Source organism: Anas platyrhynchos, chromosome 37 (genome assembly GCF_047663525.1).
Source record: "Anas platyrhynchos isolate ZD024472 breed Pekin duck chromosome 37, IASCAAS_PekinDuck_T2T, whole genome shotgun sequence".
In the NCBI taxonomy this organism is placed as follows: domain Eukaryota; kingdom Metazoa; phylum Chordata; class Aves; order Anseriformes; family Anatidae; genus Anas; species Anas platyrhynchos.
In genome coordinates this window covers 3,901,587-3,918,744 of record NC_092625.1, presented here as the reverse complement: position 1 = coordinate 3,918,744, position 17,158 = coordinate 3,901,587, and the positions used below count along the sequence as shown (strand labels likewise).

The 17,158-nt window shown below is 54.9% G+C and overlaps 2 protein-coding genes and 1 long non-coding RNA gene across 4 annotated transcripts; 2 read left to right on the top strand and 1 right to left on the bottom strand.

Annotated features, from left to right (window-relative positions):
* Window positions 1-91: 91 nt before the first annotated feature.
* On the top strand, window positions 92-4,647 carry LOC113840538 (uncharacterized). Of its 2 annotated transcripts, XM_072032308.1 has the most exons (8): window positions 302-506; window positions 793-854; window positions 1,007-1,160; window positions 2,562-2,818; window positions 2,956-3,041; window positions 3,222-3,364; window positions 3,702-3,798; window positions 3,945-4,647. In XM_072032308.1, the coding sequence occupies exons 1-8, from the start codon at window positions 392-394 to the stop codon at window positions 4,426-4,428; spliced, it is 1,398 nt and encodes a 465-aa protein (XP_071888409.1). In that variant the 5' UTR covers window positions 302-391; the 3' UTR covers window positions 4,429-4,647. The 2 variants fall into 2 exon arrangements, with proteins under 2 accessions (XP_071888408.1, XP_071888409.1); XM_072032307.1 differs by lacking the exon at window positions 302-506 and adding an exon at window positions 92-267 and having other exon boundaries at window positions 2,562-3,041.
* Window positions 4,648-4,860: 213 nt separating this feature from the next.
* LOC119714795 (uncharacterized) lies at window positions 4,861-9,384 on the bottom strand. Its single transcript, XR_011806257.1, has 3 exons — window positions 8,695-9,384; window positions 8,099-8,481; window positions 4,861-5,466 (listed from the first exon to the last, which is right to left on the bottom strand). It is a non-coding gene; the product is annotated as an uncharacterized lncRNA (long non-coding RNA).
* Window positions 9,385-9,564: 180 nt separating this feature from the next.
* Window positions 9,565-12,958, top strand: LOC140001080 (uncharacterized). Its single transcript, XM_072032220.1, has 8 exons — window positions 9,565-10,056; window positions 10,339-10,400; window positions 10,683-10,836; window positions 11,020-11,276; window positions 11,485-11,570; window positions 11,751-11,893; window positions 12,232-12,328; window positions 12,475-12,958. The coding sequence occupies exons 1-8, from the start codon at window positions 9,771-9,773 to the stop codon at window positions 12,956-12,958; spliced, it is 1,569 nt and encodes a 522-aa protein (XP_071888321.1). The 5' UTR covers window positions 9,565-9,770.
* Window positions 12,959-17,158: the final 4,200 nt, after the last annotated feature.

Here is a 17,158-nt window from a genome sequence, read left to right as displayed (position 1 = left end):
TGGGGTTTGAGCCCTAAAGAGAGGGGTTTGGGGCCTAAAGAGAGGCTTTGGGCCTGAAGGGAGGGGTTTGGGCCTAAAGAGAGGGGTTTGGGGCCTGAAGAGAGGGGTTTGGGCCTGACGGGAGGGGTTTGGGCCTGAAGGGAGGGCTTTAGGCCCTGAAGGGAGTGGTTTGGGCCCTAAAAGGAGGGGTTTGGTCACTAAAGGGAGGGGCAAACATTTATGGTGTATTACAGTCATGGTGACGGTGGCCCTGTTGGCAGTTATGACGTAAGTGATGACCTCATTAGCCGTGTCACAATGGGGCGGGGGGCGGTGGCAGGGTATAAAAGGGGTGGGGGGTGGCGCAGGGACCCTTCATCTCTGGAGAAATATCCGGAGAGCGAGCGCAAGGATGCAAAAACGCGTCACTTTTGCCGACGAGGTGCTGCCCAACGTGAGGCGGACCCCCGTCCACTTCTGGGATGGGATGAAGGTCCCGTGCCTCACGCCCAGCATCACCTCCAAGGGTAGGTGCCGAAATTTGGGGCTTTTTGTGGCGGGGAGACCTGGCTCTGTGTGGAGGTCTCTTTTTGGGGTCGGGGATGTGATGGATCTTTATGTAACGCGGGTTTTGGTAGGCGCCTAAATTTGGGTGGGGCTTTTTGTGGGGGGGAGACCTGGCTCTGTGTGGTAGGGTCTCTGTTTTTTGGGGTCGGGGATGTGATGGATCTTTATGCAACGCGGGTTTTGGGGTGATGGAAGGGTGGTAGCCACGAGAGGCGGTGTGTGACCAGATTTTTTTTTGCCTTTCAGAGAAAATAAGCGTCTGGGATGCGGTGTCAGCCTACATCCACGAACACCTCCTGCTGCACCAGGTGGGTTGGCACCCCCGTCCCCCTCGTTCCCCTCCTGAAAAGCAGGAAACTCACCCCAAAAAGCCCCACAGGCATCGCACAAGCGCGGTTGTGGTAGGCGGTGTGACGTCTGATCCTTAACCATTTTTCTTTCTTTTCTCTGCCATTTCCAGGGCGTCCGAATTCCTGCCCTCGGCTCCTTCGACGTTGTCCCCAAATTGGTGAAGGACGGGAACAAGACCCTGATTTTGCAGATGCCCACGTTCCGCCTGGCCAGGAACCTCGTCGTCACCCACAGCCTCACCGCCAACAAGGAGTACCTGCCAGGTAGGGCAGGGGGTTAATCCCCTGCTGACCCCCTCCCTCAATATCAGGTGTTTCCCCCCCAAAAAATAAATCAAAGCATCCCCTGCATGGAGCAGGACCGTGGTGGTTTGACTCGGGTGGGCGGCTGAGCTCAACCACAGCCCCTTTCTCACTCCCCCTCCTCAAAGAGGGGAGAAAAGATGTGAAAAGGGCTCAAAGTTGAGATAAGGATTAGCTCCCACACGGCTCCGTCCCACGGGGTCCCCCCCCCGTCCCAAACTGCTCCATCCTGGGTCCCCCACAGGCAGCAGCTCCCCCCAGACGCCCTCCTCCTGCGTGGGCTCCTCTGCAGGGGCTGCAGCGCGGAGATCTGCTCCGTGTGGCACCCATGGGTGCAGGGGGACAGCTCTGCTCCACCAGGGACCCCCCTACAGGCTGCAGGGGGGCTTCTCCCCCTCCTCCTTCACTGCCCTGGGTGTCTGTGAGGCTGTTCCTCACCCCTCGCTCCCCCAGCTGCCATCCCCCAGCAGGTTTTGTTTGTTCGTTTCTTTGTTTGTGTTTTGTTGTTGTTGCTGTTGTTTTTTGTGTTTTTGTTTTGTTTTTTTGTGTTTTTGTTTTGTTTTGTTTGTTTGTTTTGTTTGTTTGTTTGTTTTGTTTTTGTTTTGTTTTTTTTTCTTGGTTTGTTTCTGTGTTTTTTGTTTGTGTTTTTTTTTGTTTCTGTTTTGTTTTTTGTTTTTTGTTTTTTTGTTTTTGATTTTCTTTTTGTTTGTTTGTGTTTTGTTTGTTTGTTTTTTTGTTGTCTTGTTTGTATTTTTTTGTTTTGTATTGTTTTTGTTGGTTTGTTTGTGTTTTTTTGTTGTTGTTGCTTTTTTTGTTTTTTTTGTTGCTTGTTTTGTTGCTTGTTTTTTTTTGTTTTTTGTTTTTCTTTTTTTTTTGTTGTTTGTTTGTTTTTTTGTTGCTTGGTTTGTGATTGTTTTGTTTTGTTTTAGTTTTTTTGTAGTTTTTTTTGTATGTTCGTTTGTGTTTTGTTTTGTTTTTGTTTTTGTTTTTTTGTTTTGGTTTTGTTTTGTTTTTTATTGGTTTGTTTGTGTGTTTTTTTTTGTTGTTGTTGGTTTGTTTGTGATTGTTTGTTTGTTTGTTTGTTTGTTTGTGTTTTTTTTTTCTCTGTCTCCAATCTGCTCTCCCAGAGGCACAAAAAACCTCGCTTACTGCCCAGGCTCTGGCCAGCAGCAGGACCCTTCCCCAACACGGGGCAGCTTCTAGATCCCTCTCACAGCACCCCCCTCCCCGTGCCCCCCTGCTGCCAAACCTTTTCTATCCAAAACCCACCACAAGGTCCCAAACCGAAGCCTTTTTGGGTGACGCCTGCCACGGGGAAGGGCTGCTGGTGACCGCCCCCATCCCTCTCGTGTCGTTTTCCAGGCCACAAGGAGCTGGAGCCCCTCCACTACCCCGAGGTGGCCGCCCAAATCTGCCTGTCCTCGCAGAGGGTGGAGAGCTGCATCCAGGGCACCACGTCCCTCATCTCTCGCTGCGTGGGGAAGGGGGAGAACATCGCCCTGGTCCTGAGGGACGTGGGGGTGCTCCTCATCGAAGGCACGAGGGTGGAAATGAAATTCTATTCCGACTTCCTGCAGAAGCTGTCCGGGAAGGAGAACCTTCAAAAAGCCTTTTTCAAGGTGAGGGTTTTGTTTTCCCCACGGCCTGGGCAGCCTCACAAAGGGGTAGCAACGCTTGCCCTTGGCCCACCGAGACCTTTTGGGTTGGAGTTTTTGGCCACGACCGAGGCCAGAGGACATTTGCCATCTCCTTGCAGGTCCCCCAGCTGATGGACGTGGTGGTGTCCCGGGGGGCACCCTTGGCCTCCCTGACCTTCTCTGGCCGTGTCATCGTCTTCCCCGAGTGAGTATTTTTGTGGCTGTGGCCGCTGCTCGGGTTCTCCTTGCACCCATGGGTGCTTCTTTGCTGGACGAGCCCATTGCAAAGTCCAGGAAGGAATTTGGGGATGGGGCTTTGATGGCAACGTGGAAATGGGGTGATTGTGGCGCGCCCTGGGGTCACGCTGAGGTCTTCTTTTGCCAGGTTTGAGATGGAGAGCATGCCCAAAAAAACGCCCCAGGAGCACTCCAAGGAGAAGAAAGAAGGGGCTTTTCCTCTTCTTGGCCAAGCTGGGGGAAGAAAAGCAGCTGCTGGTTCCCTTCGAAGGGACGGGGAACCGACTCCTGGTGAGAAAACCCATCGTGGAGCACCCAAAAGCTCTGCCTTGCACCACATCTTGTCACCGCGCCTCCAAAACGGAGCCCCCGGGTGCGAGGTGCCTGATGTGCCCGGCCCTGGGCGCTGCAGGAGGACGGGGATCAAGACACCCCCTAAAATTGGCCGTAGCCAGCTCCTTTCTCCCAGAACTCGGCCCCAAAAAAAAAATATTGAGGCTTAGAAAGGAGCTGGGCGAGGGCTGGTGCCAAGGAGGGTCTCGGGGAGCAGCCTCAGCACCCGGCGTGTCCCCGGGGACGGCGGCATCACGGAAATGTTCTTCTAACACCTCTCCTTCCCAAATTTTAGGCAAAGGTCTCGGGCTTCCTTCCCTTGCCCCCACGGGGTCGACAGAAGAAGCAGCCCTGAAGGGGGAGGCGCAGAAGGCAGGGAAGGCTCCCTTGAGGTGAGGCTGGGGGCTCCAAATGGGTGGGATGAGGCCACCGGGAGCCCCCCCAAATTTCAGGGCTGCAGCATCCAGCGCTGCATGAGGGGGTGGGGGGTGCAGGATGCGACCCCAAAACCATCCTGGATTCTTGTTTTTTCCATCAGGCTGCCGGCCATCCCGGGGACTCCTCGCAAGGCCGAAAAATCGTCACCCAAAGGCAAAATGGGACAGGCAAAGACACCCGGAGCCTCGAGGCAGAGAGCAGGAAGAGGAGCGGGGATGTTTCCCCCCTGCGTGGGGGAAAACCCGGCAGCCAAAAAGCCCCCCCGGCCCCCGGGACCCACAGAGCTGTCCTTCCCTGTGATAAGCGTCTCATCACCGGCCAGCTCGGAGGCCAGCCTCCCCGAGGAGCCCCCCTACAACGTCTACAGGCTGCAGCCCCCGGGAAAAGAGGGGGCAGAAAAGTTAAAAAACAGGCCCGAAACCTTCTGGACGGTGCTAAAAGAACCTCAGAAGAAGGCATTATCCGTGAACGGCACCAACAGCACCCGCCCGGTGGCACCCGCGCCCCGAAAACCCGTGTCAGCCCAACCCAAACCGCCAAAAACTGGGCCGGGGCTCTCCGTTTTGTGGCCCCGGCCACCCTAAACTTCGGGCTTTGAGTGCCCGACCCAGCGAGGAGGCCATCGGAGTTGGCAAAAAGAGGTGGGTGATCCACATCAGCATCATTTTGGGGGGCTCAAGCCTTGTAGGGAAGCAGAGTTTTTTGGGGACAGCGGGGTCTTTCCAAAGGGATCTCAGTTTTGAGCCACGGGTTGGCTCAGTCCAACCCAAACCTTTGTCTCCTCCAGCACTAGACTCAAATGCCCAAATTTCTCTCTTCTGTTGGCGCACAGACAACACCAGGCCATGTTTTTTAGGGTTTGGAAGGCCTCAAAAAGCTCTTGGCCACAGAGGAGAGGGTGGTTTTTTTGTAGCTGGGTGCTGCTTTCAAGGCTTTTTGGGAAAAGAAAGGCTTTTTTTGTGCGGGCCTAGCAGAATTTAGGAGCAAAACCCTGCTGCTGGCCAGGGCCTGGGGAAAATATGAGGTGAAAAACAAGGGAAACGGTGGCCCTGACATCGGTGTCAGGGCTTGAAGCCTGTCCATGAGGGTAAAGAAGGCCAAAAAAAATCTAAAAACTTATTTTTTTCTCTTTTTCTTCGCAGATTTCCATCGTTCTTCCTGACACGATTGCCTCAGGAAGGAGGTGGAGGAAAACACGATGGAATCCCAAAAAAACTGTTGAGTTTTTGTTTTTATTTACGAGGCTCGTTCGTGAGGAGGGGGGTGAAGGTTGCTTTCCAGACAGGTTCAAAGCCCCCAAAACCATCAGCACCTCCCAAAAAGTGGGGCCCAAGGCTCCTTGTAAGTTTGGAGTCCCTGAGGTCCTTTGCAGTCCCCTCCTCCTGCCACGCCCCAGCTTGGCAGAATTCCACAGCTCAGAACAAGGAAAAAACGTCAAACCAAGGGATTATAACTAATAAATTTTAATAGTGCAAAGTATTTTGAGGGAGGAGAAGGGAAAAATTCGCGAACGTGAGGAATTCTGGCTCAGCTTTGCCACCCGCGATGGTGGCAGGCTTTTAGCTCCACTGCAAAGTGTAGGCTTTGCCTAATTCCAGTTCCAGCTGGGTGGTTAAAAGGACCTTGAAAAAGCAAAAGAAAATTAAAAAAAAAACGGTGAGTTATTCAGATCTGAAGACATCTTGCTTTTTTGTTTCTCATACATTACCAAAACTTTGCCTAAGTGCCATAAATTTCTTTATTCCGGATCATGAGGTTCTCATCCCCTCCCCCCCCCCCTCTTTATTTTGGGGGCTAAACCCCCCAGTTTTGTGGGCCTAATGCTTCATTTTGGGGGTAAACCGACAATTTTGGGGACCTAATGCCTCATTTTCAGGTTAAATCCCCCAGTTTTGGAGGCCTAATGCCTCCTTTTCAGGCCTAACCCCCCAGTTTTGGAGGCCTAATGTGTCATTTTGGGCCTAAACCCCCAATTTGGGGGGCCTAATGCCTCATTTTCAGGCTAAACCCCCCAGTTTTGGGGTCCTAATGCCTCATTTTGGGGATTAAATCCCCCCATTTAGGGAGCCTAATGCCTCATTTATGGGACTAAAACCCCCAATATGGCGGGCCTAATGCCTCATTTATGGGGCTAAAACCCCCCCGTTTTGGGGGCCTAATGCTTCATTTTGGGGATAAACCAACAATTTTGGGGTCCTAATGCCTCATTATGGGGACTAAAACCGCCAATATTGCAGGCCTAATGCCTCATTTTGGGGTCTAAACCCCCCAGTTTAGGGGGCCTAATGCTTCATTTTGGGGGTAAACCGACAATTTTGGGGACCTAATGCCTCATTTGGGGGATTAAACCCCCAATTTTGGGGGATAATGCCTCATTTTCAGGCCTAACCCCCCAATATGGCGGGCCTAATACTTCAGTTTGGGTGTTCAGCTGATTCAACGATGGAAGCTGAAATTCCTTGAGGTGACCCCACAACCCCGTAACCCCCCCAAAAATATCCTGCCCCCCCCCCCCTTTTGTGCCCCCCCCCGGCCACTTATGGTGCAGGTGATGGTTTTGGGGGTGCCGGTCCCCTCGAAGCCCCAGCTGAGGTGGTTGTGGCCCCTGTAGGCCTGCACCATGCGGGGGGCTCGGGGGGAGCTGTTGGAGGGGGCAGGGGGCAGACTTGGGGGCACCCCAATGGCAGGGGACCTCGTGGGGAGGCCCGGGTCTCTTTTTAGGGTCATTCAGGCGCCTTTTGGGGCACCCAGGTCCCTTTTTGGGGTCATTCAGGTCCCTTTTGGGGCACCCAGGTCCCTTTTGGGGTCACCCAGGTCCCTTTTGGGTGCCAGGGTCCCCTTTCTGGGACATCCAAGCCCTTTTTTGGGGTCATCCAGGACCCTTTTGGGGCACCCAGGTCCCTTTTTGGGGTCATTCAGGCGCCTTTTGGGGCACCCAGGTCCCTTTTGGGGTCACCCAGGTCCCTTTTGGGTGCCAGGGTCCCCTTTTTGGGACATGCAAGCCCCTTTTTGGGGTCATCCAGGACCCTTTTGGGGTCATCCAGGTCCCTTTTGGGGTCATTTTGGGGACAGCCACGTGCCTTGGCCCCTTTTGGGAAGAACCCACAACCCCGGCTGCTTTTTTGGGGGGGGCTAAAACCCCTGGAAATCCAGGACCCCATTGGGGTCACCCAGGTGCTGGGGTCCTTTGGGGACACCGGGACCCCCCCCTTGGGGACACCAGGACCGGGGTCCCCTACAGGGGGGGGGACACACACAGAGGGGACGGCGCTGTCACTGGGGGGGGGACACCTGGGGGTCCCCTGTAATGGGGGGGGCACCCAGATCGCCTTGGGGGGGGGGCATCTGGGTCTTTGGGGGGAAATTTGGGCCATGAAGAATCGTTTTTTCGTTTTGCCCTGAAGGGAACGGTTTGGGCCCTAAAGAGAAGGTCTGGGGCCCGAAAAAGAAGGGCTTGGGCCCTAAAAATCGGGGCTTAGGCCCTGAAGAGAGGGGTTAGGGCCCAAAAGGGAGGGATTTGGGCCCAAAAGAGTAGGATTTGGGCCCTAAAGGGAAGGGTTTGGGCCCTAAAGGGAAGGGTTTGGGCCCTAAATAGGAGGCGTGAGGCTCTAAAATTAATAGTGGAAACCCTCTGAAGGAAGTTTTGGACCCCGAAATGAGGTATAGGAGACTGGAAATAACCCTGATCTAAAAAATTAGTCTTTGGACCATAAAAAGCAGGATCTGGATCCTAATTTGATGTTTTGGATCGTAAAACAGACGCTTGGATCTTAAAACCAGTGCCTTGAGCTCTCAAAAGCAGTTTGGGGTTCGGACCCCGAAAGGAAGCTTTGGGCTCTTGTAATGGGGTGGTGGACACTCAAATGTGGCTTTTGGGTTCCAAAATGAAGGCTTTGGGCCCCCAAAAGGGGCTTGGGGCACTAAAAATGGTGCTTTAGGTGCGTGCGATGGGACTGCGGCTCAGAGCAGCCAAAGCCCAAATGCGGAATGGCACCACAAGGGCAGCTCTGAGGAAAATTAACTTATTACATTAATTAATTATAAATTAATTATAAAATTAATTATGCCTCCCAGGGGGAAATAAATAACAAACTGCACGGCCCAAGTCCCATTCCTGCCCCTTTGGCATCTGCAGCCGCCTGCCCCAAGTCAGCCGGGTGCAAATCCTTGTTTTTAATGTCATGTCCCGATTAAAACAGCACTTTGGGGAAAATGAAAGCAAAAATTAAAGCCAAATAAATAGAGCAAACTTACCAGCACTACAGTTTTGGGTTTGGTTTGGTGCCTTTTATTGCTAATGTGCAAAAAGCAAGCGAACTCGGACACGCACCCCAATCCTTTTTGGGTTTTGCTTCTTGAGGTAACGCTTCCAAATTTCCAAAATCTCGGATTCTGTGGGGGGTCTCTCCTGTTCCAGGCGCCTTGCTCTGGCCGGTTTGGGTTCCAGCGTCTCGGATGTGCTGTCCAGGGTGGGCAGAATGTCCACTCTTCATTCTTCTCCTGGGACCCCCTGAGATGTCGATGGCCCCATTTTGTCCATCCCTGGTGTTCCGCTTCAGGCTGTGAGTTTGTCCTGCTCTTGGCTGGCCAAAGGCTGGTTTTTGGCAAGAGGCAGCCCCGGGATTGCTGGCAGCTGGCTGAAAACACATCAAAAAAGACTGCATGAGCACACGATGGCACTGGGGCCGCATCCCGCACCCTGAAAACGTGACCCTGCTTGCACACCACGGGCCCCATCCACCCCTCCGGGTGCTGCTTTCAGCACTGCGGGGCACCCCCAGCCCGCAGTGTTTGGGCTGGGCGAGGGGCTCCCTGCTGGGGAGAAGACAACCGTGAGCCTCCGGCCTCACCTGATCCCGGATTCCTTCTTGTTCTCCTGTGCTTTGGTTTCCTTCAGCCTTGGGAGCTCGTGTTTCGGGATGCTCACGCGCACGGTGAAAGGCATGTCGAGCAATCCCCCTGAGGCTGGAAAGGACAGACATGGTCAGAAGTGGGGTGCTGCTGCTGCCGACATCGGTCCCAGGGGGGTGCAGAGGGTCTCGGACCCCCATCCTCCTGCTCAGGCACCGTGGCCACTTCCCACCCCAGGGCTCAGTTTTGGGGAAGCCACCGAGATGTGGGGACAAAAGGCTGTGCCCAGCTGTGCCCGTCCCTTTGGCGGTGATGTTGGGCATCAGGCACCTGCGCTGCATGCCGTCCCACAGCTCTACCCGGGTCGGCTTCATGCAGGAGGGTTTCCTCTCCTTGGCAGAGGTCGCGTTCAGGCTCATCCCTGCGCTCGTCCTCTGAACAATCCACCCTTGGAGCCGACAGACCAGGGCTTAGGCCCTGAAGAGACGGGCTTGGGGCCTAAATTTGAGGGGTTTGGGGGCTAAGGAGAGGGGTTTGGGCCTAAAGAGAGGGGTTTGGGGCCTAAAGAGAGGGGTTTGGGCCTGACGGGAGGGGTTTGGGCCCTAAGGAGGATTTGGGCCCCAAAGAGCAGGGTTTGGGTCTCAAAGAGAAGGGTTTGGGATGGAAAAAGTGGGGTTTGAGCCCTAAAGAGAGGGGTTTGGGGCCTAAGGAGAGGGGTTTGGGCCTGACTGGAGGGGTTTGGGCCTGAAGGGAGGGCTTTAGGCTCTGAAGGGAGTGGTTTGGGCCCTAAAAGGAGGGGTTTGGTCACTAAAGGGAGGGGTTCGGGCCCTAAGGAGGATTTGGGCCCCAAAGAGCAGGGTTTGGGTCTCAAAGAGAAGGGTTTGGGATGGAAAAAGTGGGGTTTGAGCCCTAAAGAGAGGGGTTTGGGCCTAAAGAGAGGGGTTTGGGGCCTAAAGAGAGGGGTTTGGGCCTGACGGGAGGGGTTTGGGCCTGAAGGGAGGGCTTTAGGCTCTGAAGGGAGTGGTTTGGGCCCTAAAAGGAGGGGTTTGGTCACTAAAGGGAGGGGCAAACATTTATGGTGTATTACAGTCATGGTGACGGTGGCCCTGTTGGCAGTTATGACGTAAGTGATGACCTCATTAGCCGTGTCACAATGGGGCAGGGGGGGCAGTGGCAGGGTATAAAAGGGGGGGGTGGCGCCGGGGCCCTTCATCTCTGGAGAAATCTCCCGAGAGCGAGCGCAAGGATGCAAAAACGCGTCACTTTTGCCGACGAGGTGCTGCCCACCGTGAGGCGGACCCCCGTCCGCTTCTGGGATGGGATGAAGGTCCCGTGCCTCACGCCCAGCATCACCTCCAAGGGTAGGTGCCGAAATTTGGGGCTTTTTGTGGCGGGGAGACCTGGCTCTGTGTGGAGGTCTCTTTTTGGGGTTGGGGATGTGATGGATCTTTATGTAACGTGGGTTTTGGTAGGCGCCTAAATTTGGGTCTTCTCGTGGCGGGGAGACCTGGCTCTGTGTGGTAGGGTCTCTGTTTTTTGGGGTCGGGGATGTGATGGATCTTTATGCAACGCGGGTTTTGGGGTGATGGAAGGGTGGTAGCCACGAGAGGCGGTGTGTGACCAGATTTTTTTTTGCCTTTCAGAGAAAATAAGCGTCTGGGATGCGGTGTCAGCCTACATCCACGAACACCTCCTGCTGCACCAGGTGGGTTGGCACCCCCGTCCCCCTCGTTCCCCTCCTGAAAAGCAGGAAACTCACCCCAAAAAGCCCCACCGAGGGACCAATAGGTATCGCACAAGTGCGGTGTTGCTTCTGGTAGGCGGTGTGGTATCTCAGGGCTGACCCCGGTCGCTGGAAGCCCCTGGGTCCCCTCAGCCTGGCTCCCAACAGCGGGAAGGGCAGAGCAGGACCCCGGATGGGACCATCTCCGGCTCTTATTCCAGCTGATCCTTAACCTTCGGCCCTTCCGTTCTCTGCCACTTGCAGGGCGTCCGAATTCCCACTCTTGGCTGCTTTGACGTCGTTTCCAAACGGGTCGAGGATGGGAACAAGTCCCTGACGGTGCAGTGGCCCACGTTCCGCCTGGCCAGGAACCTCGTCGTCGCCCACAACCTCACAGCCGACAAGGAGTACCTGCCAGGTAAGAGGGTGCAGGAATCCCTTGCTGCATGGATCTCAGGTGCTGCTCAGAAGCAAAGCGTCGCCTGCACGGAGCAGGTCCCAAACCGAAGCCTTTCTGGGTGACGACTGCCATGAGCAGCACTGGGGAACACGGGGAAGGGCTGCTGGTGACCACCCCCATCCCTCTCGTGTCGTTTTCCAGGCCACAAGGAGCTGGAGCCCCTCCAGTACCCCGAGGTGGCCGCCAACGTCCTCATGTCCTCGCAGAGAGTGGAGAGCTGCATCCAGAGCACCACGTCCCTCATCTCTCGCTGCGTGGGGAAGGGGGAGAACATCGCCCTGGTCCTGAAGGACGTGGGGGTGCTCGTTATTGAAGGCACAAGAGTGCAGATGAAATTCTATTACAAATTCCTGGAGAAGCTGTCCGGGAAGGAGAACCTTCAGAAGGCTCTTTTCAAGGTGAGGGTTTTGTTTTCCCCACGGCCTGGGCAGCCTCACACGGGGGCAGCAGCGATGCTTGCCCTTGGCCCACCGAGACCTCTCGGGTTGGAGCTCTTGGGGTGGCCAAGAGCTGCCGTCCTGCCGGCTCCCGCTGCCCTGGGCTCCTCCAGGGCCGAGTGGAGGCCAGGCAGAGGACATTTGCCATCTCCTTGCTCCTCCCCTGCAGGTCCCCCAGCTGATGGAGGTGGTGGTGTCCCGGGTGTCACCCTTGGCCTCCCTGACCTTCTCTGGCCGTGTCATCGTCTTCCCCGAGTGAGTATTTTTGTGGCTGTGGCCGCTGCTCGGGTTCTCCTTGCACCCATGGGTGCTTCTTTGCTGGACGAGCCCATTGCAAAGTCCAGGAAGGAATTTGGGGATGGGGCTTTGATGGCAACGTGGAAATGGGGTGATTGTGGCGCGCCCTGGGGTCACGCTGAGGTCTTCTTTTGCCAGGTTTGAGATGGAGAGCATGCCCAAAAAAACGCCCCAGGAGCACTCCAAGGAGAAGAAAGAAGGGGCTTTTCCTCTTCTCGGCCAAGCTGGGGGAAGAAAAGCAGCTGCTGGTTCCCTTCGAAGGGACGGGAAACTGAGTCCTGGTGAGAAAACCCATCGTGGAGCACCCAAAAGCTCTGCCTTGCACCACATCTTGTCACCGCGCCTCCAAAACGGAGCCCCCGGGTGCGAGGTGCCTGATGTGCCCGGCCCTGGGCGCTGCAGGAGGACGGGGATCAAGACACCCCCTAAAATTGGCCGTAGCCAGCTCCTTTCTCCCAGAACTCGGCCCCCCAAAAAAAAATATTGAGGCTTAGAAAGGAGCCGGGCGAGGGCTGGTGCCAAGGAGGGTCTCGGGGAGCAGCCTCAGCACCCGGCGTGTCCCCGGGGACGGCGGCATCACGGAAATGTTCTTCTAACACCTCTCCTTCCCAAATTTTAGGCAAAGGTCTCGGGCTTCCTTCCCTTGCCCCCACGGGGTCGACAGAAGAAGCAGCCCTGAAGGGGGAGGCGCAGAAGGCAGGGAAGGCTCCCTTGAGGTGAGGCTGGGGGCTCCAAATGGGTGGGATGAGGCCGTCGGGAGCCCCCCCAAATTTCAGGGCTGCAGCATCCAGCGCTGCATGAGGGGGTGGGGGGTGCAGGATGCGACCCCAAAACCATCCTGGATTCTTGGTTCTTCCATCAGGCTGCCGGCCATCCCGGGGACTCCTCGCAAGGCCGAAAAATCGTCACCCAAAGGCAAAACGGGACAGGCAAAGACACCCGGAGCCTCGAGGCAGAGAGCAGGAAGAGCAGTGGGGATGTTTCCCCCCTGCGTGGGGGAAAACCCGGCAGCCAAAAAGCCCCCCCGGCCCCCGGGACCCCCAGAGCTGTCCTTCCCTGTGATAAGCGTGTTGTCCCCGGCCAGCTCGGAGGCCAGCCTCCCCGAGGAGCCCCCCTACAACGTCTACAGGCTGCAGCCCCCGGGAAAAGAGGGGGCAGAAAGGTTAAGGAACAGGCCTGAGACCTTCTGGACAATGCTAAAGGAACCTCAGAAGAAGGTGTTATCCATGAACGGCACCAAGAGCACCCGCCCGGTGGCACCCGTGCCCAGAAGACCCGTGTCAGCCCAACCCAAACCGCCGAAAACTGGGCCGGGGCTCTCCGTTTTGTGGCCCCGGCCACCCTAAAACCCGGGCTTTGATCGCCAGACCTAGCGAGGAGGCCATCGGAGTTGGCAAAAAGAGGTGGGTGATCCACATCAGCATCATTTTGGGGGGCTCAAGCCTTGTAGGGAAGCAGAGTTTTTTGGGGACAGCGGGGTCTCTCCAAAGGGATCTCAGTTTTGAGCCACGGGTTGGCTCAGTCCAACCCAAACCTTTGTCTCCTCCAGCACTAGACTCAAATGCCCAAATTTCTCTCTTCTGTTGGCGCACAGACAACACCAGGCCATGTTTTTTAGGGTTTGGAAGGCCTCAAAAAGCTCTTGGCCACAGAGGAGAGGGTGTTTTTTTTGTAGCTGGGTGCTGCTTTCAAGGCTTTTTGGGAAAAGAAAGGCTTTTTTTGTGCGGGCCTAGCAGAATTTAGGAGCAAAACCCTGCTGCTGGCCAGGGCCTGGGGAAAATATGAGGTGAAAAACGAGGGAAACGGCAGCCCTGGCATCGGTGTCAGGACTTGAAGCCTGTGCATGAGGGTAAAGAAGGCCAAAAAAAATCTAAAAACTTATTTTTTTCTCTGTTTCTTCGCAGATCTCCATCGTTCTTCCTGACACGATTGCCTCAGGAAGGAGGTGGAGGAAAACACGATGGAATCCCAAAAAAACTGTTGAGTTTTTGTTTTTATTTACGAGGCTCGTTCGTGAGGAGGGGGGTGAAGGTTGCTTTCCAGACAGGTTCAAAGCCCCCAAAACCATCAGCACCTCCCAAAAAGTGGGGCCCAAGGCTCCTTGTAAGTTTGGAGTCCCTGAGGTCCTTTGCAGTCCCCTCCTCCTGCCACGCCCCAGCTTGGCAGAATTCCACAGCTCAGAACAAGGAAAAAACGTCAAACCAAGGGATTATAACTAATAAATTTTAATAGTGCAAAGTATTTTGAGGGAGGAGAAGGGAAAAATTCGCGAACGTGAGGAATTCTGGCTCAGCTTTGCCACCCGCGATGGTGGCAGGCTTTTAGCTCCACTGCAAAGTGTAGGCTTTGCCTAATTCCAGTTCCAGCTGGGTGGTTAAAAGGACCTTGAAAAAGCAAAAGAAAATTAAAAAAAAAACGGTGAGTTATTCAGATCTGAAGACATCTTGCTTTTTTGTTTCTCATACATTACCAAAAATTTGCCTAAGTGCCATAAATTTCTTTATTCCGGATCATGAGGTTCTCATCCCCTCCCCCCCCCCCTCTTTATTTTGGGGGCTAAACCCCCCAGTTTTGGGGGCCTAATGCTTCATTTTGGGGGTAAACCGACAATTTTGGGGACCTAATGCCTCCTTTTCAGGCCTAACCCCCCAGTTTTGGAGGCCTAATGTGTCATTTTGGGCCTAAACCCCCAATTTGGGGGGCCTAATGCCTCATTTTCAGGCTCAACCCCCCAGTTTTGCGGTCCTAATGCCTCATTTTGGGGATGAAATCCCCCCATTTAGGGAGCCTAATGCCTCATTTATGGGACTAAAACCCCCAATATGGCGGGCCTAATGCTTCATTTTGGGGACTAAACCCCCCAGTTTTGGGGTCCTAATGCCTCATTTTGGGGATTAAATCCCCCCATTTAGGGAGCCTAATGCCTCATTTATGGGACTAAAACCCCCAATATGGCGGGCCTAATGCCTCATTTTGGGGACTAAACCCCCCAGTTTTGGGGACCTAATGCCTCATTTTGGGGATTAAACCCCCAATTTTGGGGGATAATGCCTCATTTTCAGGCCTAACCCCCCAATATGGCGGGCCTAATACTTCAGTTTGGGTGTTCAGCTGATTCAAGGATGGAAGCTGAAATTCCTTGGAGTGACCCCACAACCCCGTAACCCCCCCAAAAAAATCCTGCCCCCCCCCTTGTGCCCCCCCCCGGCCACTTATGGTGCAGGTGATGGTTTTGGGGGTGCCGGTCCCCTCGAAGCCCCAGCTGAGGTGGTTGTGGCCCCTGTAGGCCTGCACCATGGGGGGGGCTCGGGGGGAGCTGTTGGGGGGGGGGGGGGCAGTGGGGGGGGGGTGTTCGGGGGGGGGCTCGCTCGGCTCCAGGGGGCACAGGTCCTGCTGGGGAGGGAGGCTGGGGGCAGCCTTGGGGGCACCCCAGTGGCAGGGGACCTCGTGGGGAGGCCCGGGTCCCTTTTTGGGGTCATTCAGGAGCCTTTTGGGGCACCCAGGTCCCTTTTTGGGGTCATTCAGGTCCCTTTTGGGTGCCAGGGTCCCCTTTTTGGGACATCCAAGCCCCTTTTTGGGGTCATTCGGAACCCTTTTGTGGAACCCAGGTCCCTTTTGGGGTCACCCAGGTCCCTAATGCTTCATTTTGGGGATAAACCGACAATTTTGGGGGCCTAATGCCTTTTTTTGGGGGCTAAAACCCCAGTTTGGCTGGGATCTCTCGGAAAGCAGTCTTGACCAGGACCCCTTGTGGGACCCTTATGGGGCCTCCTGGGTGACCCCACAACCCCGTAACTTCCCCCAAAAAAATCCTGCCCCCTCCCCTGTGCCCCCCCCCCGGCCACGTACGGTGCAGGTGACGGTTTTGGAGGTGCCGGTCTCCTGGAAGCCCAGCTTTTTGGGGTCATCCAGGACCCTTTTGGGGCACCCAGGTCCCTTTTTGGGGTCATTCAGGACCTGTTTGGGTGCCAGGGTCCCTTTTTTCGGGACACCCAGGTCCTTTTTGGGGTCATCTAGGTCCCTTTTGGGGACAGCTGGGTGCCAGGGCCCCTTTTTGGGGACACCCAGGTCCCTTTTGGGGACATCCAAGCCCCTTTTTGGGGTCATCCAGGTCCCTTTTGGGGTCATTCTGGGGACAGCCGGGTGCCTTGGCCCCTTTTGGGAAGAACCCACAACCCCGGCTTCTTTTTTTTTGGGGGGGACCCCTGGAAATCCGGGACCCCATTGGGGTCACCCAGGTGCTGGGGTCCTTTGGGGACACCGGGACCCCCCCCTTGGGGACACCAGGACTGGGGTCCCCTACAGGGGGGGGGACACACACAGAGGGGACGGCGCTGTCACTGGGGGGGGGACACCTGGGGGTCTCCTGTAATGGGGGGGGCACCCAGATCGCCTTGGGGGGGGGGGGCATCTGGGTCTTTGGGGGGGAAATTTGGGCCATGAAGAATCGTTTTTTCGTTTTGCCCTGAAGGGAACGGTTTGGGCCCTAAAGAGAAGGTCTGGGGCCCGAAAAAGAAGGGCTTGGGCCCTAAAAATCGGGGCTTAGGCCCTGAAGAGAGGGGATTGGGCCCAAAAGGGAGGGATTTGGGCCCAAAAGGGAGGGATTTGGGCCCTAAATAGGAGGCGTGAGGCTCTAAAATTAATAGTGGAAACCCTCTGAAGGAAGTTTTGGACCCCGAAATGAGGTATAGGAGACTGGAAATAACCCTGATCTAAAAAATTAGTCTTTGGACCATAAAAAGCAGGATCTGGATCCTAATTTGATGTTTTGGATCGTAAAACAGACGCTTGGATCTTAAAACCAGTGCCTTGAGCTCTCAAAAGCAGTTTGGGGTTCGGACCCCGAAAGGAAGCTTTGGGCTCTTATAATGGGGTGGTGGACACTCAAATGTGGCTTTTGGGTTCCAAAATGAAGGCTTTGGGCCCCCAAAAGGGGCTTGGGGCACTAAAAATGGTGCTTTAGGTGCGTGCGATGGGACTGCGGCTCAGAGCAGCCAAAGCCCAAATGCGGAATGGCACCACAAGGGCAGCTCTGAGGAAAATTAACTTATTACATTAATTAATTATTAATTAATTATAAAATTAATTATGCCTCCCAGGGGGAAATAAATAACAAACTGCACGGCCCAAGTCCCATTCCTGCCCCTTTGGCATCTGCAGCCGCCTGCCCCAAGTCAGCCGGGTGCAAATCCTTGTTTTTAATGTCATGTCCCGATTAAAACAGCACTTTGGGGAAAATGAAAGCAAAAATTAAAGCCAAATAAATAGAGCAAACTTGCCAGCACTACAGTTTTGGGTTTGGTTTGGTGCCTTTTATTGCTAATGTGCAAAAAGCAAGCGAACTCGGACACGCACCCCAATCCTTTTTGGGTTTTGCTTCTTGAGGTAACGCTTCCAAATTTCCAAAATCTCGGATTCTGTGGGGGGTCTCTCCTGTTCCAGGCGCCTTGCTCTGGCCGGTTTGGGTTCCAGCATCTCGGATGTGCTGTCCAGGGTGGGCAGAATGTCCTCTCTTCATTCTTCTCCTGGGACCCCCTGAGATGTTG

What these genes read in the sequence shown, in the direction of transcription:
- LOC113840538 (XM_072032307.1), top strand. Translation starts at nt 236, where the DNA reads ATGGTGACGGTGGCCCTGTTGGCAGTTATGAC. An exon ending in GCCCTGTTGGCAGTTATGAC is followed by an intron (nt 268 to 792) that starts GTAAGTGATGAC and finishes TTTGCCTTTCAG; the next exon opens with AGAAAATAAGCGTCTGGGAT. An exon ending in AACACCTCCTGCTGCACCAG is followed by an intron (nt 855 to 1,006) that starts GTGGGTTGGCAC and finishes TGCCATTTCCAG; the next exon opens with GGCGTCCGAATTCCTGCCCT.
- LOC140001080 (XM_072032220.1), top strand. Translation starts at nt 9,771, where the DNA reads ATGGTGTATTACAGTCATGGTGACGGTGGCCCTGTTGGCAGTTATGAC. An exon ending in AACACCTCCTGCTGCACCAG is followed by an intron (nt 10,401 to 10,682) that starts GTGGGTTGGCAC and finishes TGCCACTTGCAG; the next exon opens with GGCGTCCGAATTCCCACTCT. An exon ending in GCAGGGAAGGCTCCCTTGAG is followed by an intron (nt 12,329 to 12,474) that starts GTGAGGCTGGGG and finishes TTCTTCCATCAG; the next exon opens with GCTGCCGGCCATCCCGGGGA.